Source organism: Sorex araneus, chromosome 2 (genome assembly GCF_027595985.1).
Source record: "Sorex araneus isolate mSorAra2 chromosome 2, mSorAra2.pri, whole genome shotgun sequence".
NCBI classification, from domain to species: domain Eukaryota; kingdom Metazoa; phylum Chordata; class Mammalia; order Eulipotyphla; family Soricidae; genus Sorex; species Sorex araneus.
The window spans coordinates 34,935,900-34,945,113 of record NC_073303.1 but is presented as its reverse complement, the minus strand read 5'-3'; the positions used below and the strand labels follow the sequence as shown (position 1 = coordinate 34,945,113).

General features: G+C 52.0%; 1 protein-coding gene across 1 annotated transcript; it reads right to left on the bottom strand.

Moving 5' to 3' along the window:
* Positions 1 to 9: 9 nt before the first annotated feature.
* Positions 10 to 5,535, bottom strand: SLC51B (solute carrier family 51 subunit beta). The gene is made up of 4 exons (XM_055129504.1): positions 5,496 to 5,535; positions 4,960 to 5,160; positions 3,806 to 3,896; positions 10 to 335 (listed from the first exon to the last, which is right to left on the bottom strand). Exons 2-4 carry the CDS (start codon positions 5,054 to 5,056, stop codon positions 137 to 139), a joined length of 387 nt encoding a protein of 128 aa, XP_054985479.1. The 5' UTR covers positions 5,057 to 5,160; positions 5,496 to 5,535; the 3' UTR covers positions 10 to 136.
* Between the last annotated feature and the right edge of the window lie 3,679 nt (positions 5,536 to 9,214).

The window sequence follows — 9,214 nt, the reverse complement described above, 5'->3', positions numbered from 1 at the left end:
TCAGGGGACCCTATGGGATGCTGGGATTCGAACCCGGGTCGGCCGCGTGCAAGGCAAACGCCCTACGCGCTGTGCTATTGCTCCAGCCCCTGTTCATTCACTTTTATCTGGTACCGTGGAGACTCTGTTCTGACGCTTAGCTCTCAGACTCCTGTGCCTCTGGAAGGACAACGACTGGTGCAGCTGACTCTGTGAATTTAGTTTCTTCCTGGGCCAGGCTGGGTTTTTCTGAGAGCAGAGTCTCTGTTACCATATTCAGGCTGTTGTCATCTTTGATTTTGGCTTCAGGTTCTACAGTCTGTTTGGTTTTCTCTGTTGGCTGCATCTTTTGGTTCCTGGGCGAGAGAGACGCCTGATGAGAGTGAGTTCCCTCAGCCGGGGGACCGAGGGGCTGGCTCAGGATCCAGCTTCCCAAGTGGACACGTGGGTCTGAGGGGGAAACCCAACTTGGGAGCTCCGAGGGAGAAAGCCGAGAAGTTTGAAGTATTCAGCAGAGAAACAGCTTCTGCCCACTGCGTACCGTCTTACCACACCCACGTGCCCCTATGAGCTCAGAGGTTACTGCTTTTAGAGATGAAGGTGGGCCGGGCCGGAGCAATAGGACAGCGGGTAGGGCCCTTGCCATACACACAGCTGACCCGGGTTTAATCCCTAGCACCCCATACGTCCCCTGAGCACTGCCAGGAGTGTTTCCCTGGGCACAGAGGCCCAGGAGGAAGCACAGAGCACTACCAGGTGTGGCCCCAAAACAAAAACTACAGGTGGAAGGCTGTGACTCCGAGAGTCAGAGCCTGCATTTAATTCCAGTCCAAGAACTGAACTCTATCCCTAACATAACCTCTAGTTGTGGAAATTTATAGAAAGAAGAACTGAAAATTGAGTGCATGTTCACTGTATGGGGCTGGAGTGATAGCACAGCGGTAGGGCGTTCACCTTGCACGCGGCTGACCCATGTTCGATTCCTCCGTCCCTCTCGGGGAGCCTGGCAAGCTACCGAGAGTATCTCGCCCACTCGGCAGAGCCTGGCAAGCTACCCGTGGCATATTGGATATGCCAAAAACAATAACAAGTCTCACAATGAAGATGTTACTGGTGCCCGCTCAAGCAAATCGATGAGCAACAGGATGACAGTGACAGTGACAGTTCACTGTGTTAAGAATCCAGTGACTCCATTTTCCTTGTATTTTAGTTCAGAATTAATTCTGCATTATAATTGTGGCAGAAATGAAACTTTTCTGCACTGATCACTAATATGAACTGATAGCTTTTTTTGTTTGTTCTATATTTTTTACTTTTTCCCTTCTTTATTAAAGAACTGTGACTTATAAAGTTCTTGATAGTTGGGATTTAGGCATATAATTTCAACACCAATCCCACCACCAATGTCAGTTTCCTTCCACCAGTGTTCCCTTATTTCCTCCCCGTCCCGCACCCTCCCCCCCCCCGCCCCCCCACTGCCCGTCACCTTGACAGGCACCTTACAAAGTTCCAGCGGTTGCGGCTTGGATCTCCTGTTTCCAGTGTTGTTGGGTTTGTGTCTGGATACATGGCTACAGCACTCACCCACACCGCCAGTTTAACTGAAGCTCTCATGCCTGTTCACCCATTATTTCCCATTCTGTCCTTCCTCCTTCGATTTTTCCCTTCTCTGTCCTTCTCTCTAATCACTGGGGGCCAAGGGTGATCCATACATCGTCCTTTCAGCACAATACATCTCCTCATTCAATATTCGACATACCACAGATAAGTGGGCTGGAGCGATAGCACAGAGGCATTCGCCTTTCATGTGGGCGACCCGTGTTCGATTCCTCCGCCCTTCTCGGAGAGCCCGGCAAGCTACCGAGAGTATCAAGCCCACCCAGCAGAGCCTGGCAAGCTACCCGGGTGTATTGGATATGCCAAAATCAGTAACAATAAGTCTCACAATGAGAGACGTTACTGGTGCCCGCTCGAACAAATCAATGAGCAACAGGATGACAGTGACAGTGACCACAGATAAGCGTGAACTGCTAGCTTTTAAAACTTGTGTTTCACTTCATTACAGATCTTTACTGCATAAAAACTTGTTACTCATGCTGACAGTGCTCCTGAGACACGGTGGGCAAATATGGCTGCCCTTCTCAGGCACCTTCAGTGGCTCCTCGTGGCCCCACCTTGTTAACCGGCCACTCCAGTTCCTCCCCAGCGTCTTCCCAACCTACAGGGTTTCCTTGGGGTGCAACCGGACTTTCTAGCCATCTGGAGGGTCCTGGCGGGGCTGAGAACTTCCTGCTCCGGGAGTCCACTTGTACCGAAAGAACATTTTCACCTGGGTGCTTTGTTCTGCTTTGTTTTTGTCTTTTGGGGGTTTGGGTTTTGTTTGTTTATTTTTGTTTGGGGGCCACACCCGGCGATGCTCAGGGTTCACTCCAGGCTTCCAGGCTCTGTACTCTGGAATTACTCCTAGCAGTGCTCAGGGGGCCATATGGGGTGTCAGGGATCAAGTCCTGGTTGGCCACGTGCAAGGCAAGTGCCCTCCCGCCCACCCCGCCCCCACCCTGCCCCACTGCTCCGGCCCCACGTTGGTGCCTTGTTGACTCACTGAAGGGGATGACGGCGTGTGCCTGAGGGCCGTGGCAGCACACTGCTGCATTCTGTATCCCGACAGAAACATTCGTGTTCCTCTAACAAGCCCTGCTCCTGCTCCCCAGGGCCCCTGAGCCTGACCTGAGCTCCTTCGGGTGGCCCGTCTTGCCTTCCCTTTACCCCCAGCCTAGCCTCCTCACCCACCGCCTCCCTACCCTCCTGCCGCCTCTGGCTCCTTGCGTGCTGTCCCTAGGTCTGGCGGGCTTGGTCCTGGGTCTCTGTCGTTGGCCCATCTACCTCCCTCTCTTCGCTCCAAACACCAGCAGTCCCATTGTCGTGTTCCCAGCACACAGGTGCCCCGTGCTTGGCCCCTGGCCCTGTGAATTACAACCCCCTCCCCGCCAAATGCTGAATTCCTTTGATAAGGTGGGGGATGTGGGGAGATTAGGGGAGTCCCACACTGGCGGTCCTCAGGGTTGATTCCAAACTCTGTGCTCAGGGATGACTCCTGGCAGGCTCAGGGGAACCACATGTGGTGCTGGAGACCGAACCATGCCACATGCAAGCAAATGCCTTACCCGCTAGACCGTCACGCCAGTCCCTGTGAAGGGGGAAGTAGGATCAGCAGCCACATGAAAGGAACATGCTTGCCCCTTGTATTATCTCTCCGGCCCTCAGTAATATATAACAACCATGAGAAACCCTCCCATGTATCTATATCTGTCTCTTATTTTACAAATTATTTTTTCTTTGCAGTAGTGGGGATTAAACCCAAAGCTCACACGAGCGTGGTATGCACCTTGCCACTGAGCCACACCACTGCCCCCTGTGTAATAACTTTAAAAACACCTTCACAGCTGCTTCCCAGTCTCGGTCAGTGCCCTGCATTGGGCCTGGACTCACAGCAGGGCAAGGCTCCCCCCTAATAGTTTTCTGACTCTGCAGAGGAACCACTGGTCACTCCCAGGACCTAGGAGGAAGGGGCCTGTGTTGTCATTTCTGGAAGGATCACGGGGTCTGCATGGATAGTGTCTCTCCTTGCTGGTGAGGATGTGGGTTCAGACCTTGGCCTGTGCTGCCCTCTCTGAGACTCACTGGCCTGCCCTGCAGGGCCCGAGATGATCAAGGACAGCTGCTCACCGCAAACGGCACTTTGCACCTCAAAGGGTGAACATCCAAGGCTCCCATAAGACCCCTCCCTAGATTTCCCTTCCAGAGACCCCCAGGACCAGCTCCTCACCTGCGTGCCTGGATGTTCCGCCTCAGGAGGAAGGCGCTCAGCAGGACCACCACAGTGGCCAGGACAAACATGGAATAATTCCAAGGCGATGCTGGGGAGAGACACATGGCTTAGAGGTTGGGGCCCCTCCAGCTTAGATCAGACTCAGCCCATGGCACTGCCTGTCTCTTGCTGTGAGTGATCCAGAAAAGCTCCCACGAAGGCCCAGATGAGGGCCTCAGCTCTGTCCTGAAGAAGTCCCTCGTGACTGCCACACTCTGTGCTACTGGGAAAGGGGGGTAAGTATGATGCCAGTCCCCCAGGTTTTGCTAGGGGCTGACCCCAAGCAAGGCCAGTAGAAGAAGAATTAAAGGAGTGTGTGTGTGTGTGTGTGTGTGTGCTTGTGTGTGTGTGTGTGTATTATAAGGGGAGGGAGTCATACATTTAAACTGGATCCAACAACGACCCAGATAATTCACAAAGTTGTTAATCTGGATTTAGGTCATTGAGATCTATCCATGCTGGACCAAAGTGATGCCAAGATGCAGCCTCAGAACCTGTGCCTCGCAGTTCCCTCAACCCAGAATATTCTTTCTCCACATGGCTAGTTCTGCCCTCACCCCAAGTCTTTACTCAAATGTCACCTTCTTGGTGAGGGCCATTTGATCACATTACCTATTCTCTTATTCCCCTTCTCTGCTAGCTTGTTCTTCCGATTGCTACCCACAATACACTGTGTGTTTTCAAGTCTTGTGTGTGTGTTTTGTCTCCTTCATGATGAGTTTTATTCATTGCTGTAACACCCCAGTACTGAGAACAATACAGGTCTCATAGGAACCCAATCACATCCACACCAAGTGGGTGGATGAGTAAATGAATAGCATTTCTGAGAAAAGGCAGTATAGTTCTGTCAGCCAGACATTGAACCGCTCATCTCTGTCCTGGACTGGGAGCAAATGTGCAATCAGGGTGGCAGATGGAGCTGTGTCAAAGGCTTCTGCAGATTATTTTATTTCTGTTGAGTACACACACATGCACACATGCACACACAAAAATATATGCACAACTGTCATATACACAAGCATGCATGTACACACTGGTGTGCACACACACACGTGCACACACCCACACACAACAGGCACACATACACACACACATGCTCCTCTTCCACTTACCATCTTCTACCCGAAAACGCCAAAGCATTTCTTCCAGCAGCTCTTGAGGCACCTCAGTGCTAGCCAGAGCTCCTGTGTGCCCCTCACTGTGGCCCATATCTGCACTCCTGGGTGGGGTACGTCCCGTGAGGAAGTCCTTAAGGCCCGCAGCCCCACACCTGCGCTTCGGACCGCCTCCGTTCCTAGTCTCCGAGCCTAGTCCTGGAAAGCAAACAGAGGTTGTTGCTGGGTCAGCCCATTCCATCCCACCCGTGGCTCAAATCCGGCTTCTATCAGACCCAAAGTTGCAGGACCCAAATAGCTGGATCTCAGGACAGGTGGGGCCGCCAGGTGAAGAGCACATGACAGTGAGAGCGACTCAGGTCTCCCTTAAAAATCATTACGTTTATGTGGGGGTGGGGTGGGGGAGGGGAGCGGGAGCATGTAGGGAGGGTGCTTTCTTTGCACGTGGCTGCCTCGGGTTAAATTCACGGCATCCCATTCCCCTTAGCCCGCCTGGAGTGATCCCTGAGCGCAGAGCCAGAAGACCTGAGTACCGATGAGTGTATTCCCCAAAGCAAACAAAAAGTCATAATATGTGGCAGGTGGACAAGTGGACAAGTGGCGAGGAGGACCGATCTGCTGAGAACAGCACCGCTTTTTCCCTGCTCCAATCGGGTCTGCTCTTTTCCGAACTTCCCACGGTACGCCCCCTAGACGACAGCCAATCACAAGGCCAGTTCTTCTCACGTGATAAGGACTGGTCCTATCACCGGCGCTCTCCCGGAGATGGGCACGCCCAGGGCGCGCGCCGAGACCCGGCAAGCCTGAGTCCGGCAGCTGCGGGCCAGGGCAGCCGGGAGCCAGGCGCCCCTTCCTCTCCGCCACCTCTGGTCTCGATCCGTCCTTGCGGCCCTAGTTTGGAAACCCCTTGATAGAGCTCCAACCCATGCTCTCGGAATAAATCCCTTCCTTAAGTGCTTCCTTCTCTCCGAAACGAAGCAGGTAAAGGGATTCGCGGTTATTAACTCTAAATCAAAACAGTCACACATTGTTCCTCCTCCTCCTCCCCCCTCCTTCTCCTCCTCCTCCTCTTCCTCCTCCTCCTCCTCCTCCTCCCCCTCCTCCTCCTCCTCCTCCTCCTCCTCCCCCTCCTCCTCCTCCTCCTCCTCCTCCTCCTCCTTGTCCTTTTCCTCCCCCTCCCCTTCTTCCTCCCCCTCCTCTTCTCCCCCTTCTCCTTTTTTTTTTTTTTTTTTGAGGAGGGAAGACACAGCTATTCTCAGGGTTTACTCGGCTCTGCACTCAGGAGTCACTCCTAATGGAGCACCACCTGGAGTGATTCCTGAGTGCAGAGCCAGGAATAACCCCTGAGCAATGCTGGTGTGACCCCAAAAAGACAAAAAAATAAAAATAAAATGAATAAAAACACATATGGAATTGGGCTGCAGAGATAGTACCGCGCAGGTAGGTCAGTTGCCTTGCTTGCAGCCAACCCTGTTCTATCCCCGCCACCCATATGGTCCCCACAAATCCTGCCAGGAGCAAACCCTGAGTACAAGCCAGGAGTAAGCCCTGAGCACCATCAGGTGTGGCCCCCAAAGAAACCCTCAAAATCAGGTGAAATGGATTTTGACGACACCTTTTTCCCTCCTGTTAATCTTTCTTTTGTCGACTCTATTATTAGAACGAAGAAAGTAGAATCAGGAAAAGAAGGTTTTTCTCACCCACACGTACTTCTAGACTGTGTACATTTTTCACGTAAATGAAAATACGTGAAAATTTTCATGAAACAATATCCATGTTTTGTGTTTTGAACTTGGTTTGAGGGCATACCTGGCAGTGCCCAGGGGCTACTCTCAGTGGTGTTCAGGAGACCGTGCAGTACAGGGATTGAGCCAGGGCCAGAGGGAGCACTTAACCGCCTGTGCCAGGCCACTCAACATAGTGGAGGAGAAGAACAAAGTCGGGGGACAGCCGTTACCCAATTTTAGGACTTAATGTAAGTGGATCAGTTTAGGATGACATAGCCTCAGGTAGTTTAGGTTTATTGGGAACTTTCCTCTGTGTTTATTTGTAACTTCCTTCTTGGTGTTCTGTTGACTTGTAAATATTGTTTTTCTCTTCTCCTTGAGTCCTTTGCACAGTTTATGTAGAGCCATGTCCCTTTGTACGGGCACAGGAAGACTGTAGCAAATGCTATGCTTTGTAACCTGGGAGTCATTTGACTCTGTGTGTTATTTTCCTCCTGGGCATCTGTTTTCTCTCGACCCAAGCCTCAGCTGCCCTTACTTCCTAGCACCCCCAAAAGCACGGTCCCGATGAGGGATGGGATCAACCTAGGGCAAGCGGTGAGTTATGTGCTACCCTGGCATCGAGATGGGCCTGGCCAAAGTGCCTAATGCTTAACTATAAGTTAAGAGCTTGGTCGTGGACAAATGCTGTCATGATCCAAAATGTAATAACTAGATTCGGACCCTGCTAGGGTAAGGAATGATTAATCTGGCCTGGGCGCTGTAGTCTGAGTCTGTGGCAAGATGTTCCCAGGAGAGCTGCCCTGCAAGCCTCAACGTGTCTCTTACTGTGTCCATACAAAAATAACTAGTATTGAAATGTTGATGGAGTTCTTGGACTGAGGAAAGGAGAAAAACACCTTAAGAGGTATTTTGCCTGTGGGCAGTCAGAAAGGGCTTTGGAATGCCCCTAGGTGGTGTTTCCTTTGTACCTGGTGGCCCTCAGGAAGGGCTTTCTTAGATCAGAAAGATAGTCCAGGGATTAAGGCACTTGCCTTGCAAGTGGCTGACCCTGATTCAGTCCTCAGTACTGGGGTTCCCCCCATGAGCCCACCTGGAGTGGTCCCTGAGCACAGAGAATAAGGAATAAGCCCTGAGCACCACTGGGTGTGACCCCCAAACTAGAAACTATACAACTACAGGAATCAGAACAGTGTCATCAGAATGAATAGAGAGGCTGAGACTTGTATATGAACTGATGTGCACAATGGAACAGAACATTTTACACACAAATAGTATTGTTCAAATAAACACAGACCAACAACTGACCTAGGAAGTGCCACAGAAACAGAGAATGCAGCGCCCTCAGAGCACCTATCCAGTTTGTTTCAGCAGTGAACACCTGGGCTGTTCCTGCCACTATTGCTATTTCTTAACTAAGCTGTATGATTTTTTAAAAATTTAATCCATTTTTCCATTACATCCCTTTTTTTTTCTCTTTTTTTGTGCTGGGGGTTGGATCCAAGCTCTCAGGAGCTTTACCTCTAAACGCCATCCTTTCGCATGAGCCCGTGCATGTCTGTTTTCTGTTCCAGACCCTACCCAAGGACACACCACTGGGAGCTCTGTGTGTAAGCCAGGGCTTATCCACTTGCCATGAGACTGTGATTCCTGCCCCAGATCCTGGCCTCCTGCTCCACCCCACTCACTCACCTGGAGCCTGGGTCTGGCGCTGCTTTGGGGGTGCAGTGCTGGCTTCTGCGTCTCCTCTCCCCTCTCCAGGGAAGAGCTGGGTGGTTTGCACTTGAGTCTTCACACCGAGGTCTCCTGGGGCGCAGCGCGGAGACAGCAGCCTGTTTGGAGGCCACTCTGAGCCCACACCCAGGCATGAAGTCTCTGCCCATCTGGGGTGACTGACCTTCGAGAGTGGCCTCAAAGGATGATGGCCTCACCTGACTTTCGCAATCCCAGGAAATCAGCTGCCTAAGTGCTTCCTGTGAACTCTGCTGGGCTCCAGAAAAGAGATAATCTCCAGACTCTCCTGCTAACTCAGGTCAAGGCCAAGGGAGGGAGGAGCCCCTGGCTGGTGGGGGCTGGGGGGTCTGTCATTTTAGGGGGCTCTGTAGTATGCCCACTCCAGGCTCCTATTTCCTGGTGTCATCAATATTTAACCACAGAGTGGGTCATTTACAGCCCAAATTTTCCTATAGTAAAGGTCATGGCCCACGTGAATTCCTCACAAGCTGTGGTATAAGACCTTTGGCAGATTAAGGAGGCAGGGAGGTCAGGCGGGCTGTGGGAATGATCCCTGAGACGGCAGCAGGCCGGGCCCAACAGCTTCCGGCAGGAAGGGCGCAATGGAGAAGCAAGAACCAAGTGTTCCCTCACCAGGGCAGACCCATAAAATTCTGTGGGCTCTGGGCTTATCTGCGTTGAACTCAACAACCTTTGGCTCTGGCTCAGGAAGGAGCGAGGGGAAGGGCCAGGGACAAGTTCATATGACTTAAACCCTGGTCAGCACTGGACAGCCAGGACCAAGGAAAGGA

Bases quoted from the DNA above. Each gene is read 5' to 3' on its own strand.
- SLC51B (XM_055129504.1), bottom strand. From the start codon at position 5,056: ATGGGCCACAGTGAGGGGCACACAGGAGCTCTGGCTAGCACTGAGGTG. The intron at 3,897-4,959 runs GTAAGTGGAAGA...GTCTCTCCCCAG, and splicing joins GCGTTTTCGGGTAGAAGATG to CATCGCCTTGGAATTATTCC. The intron at 336-3,805 runs GTGAGGAGCTGG...TCTCTCGCCCAG, and splicing joins CGGAACATCCAGGCACGCAG to GAACCAAAAGATGCAGCCAA.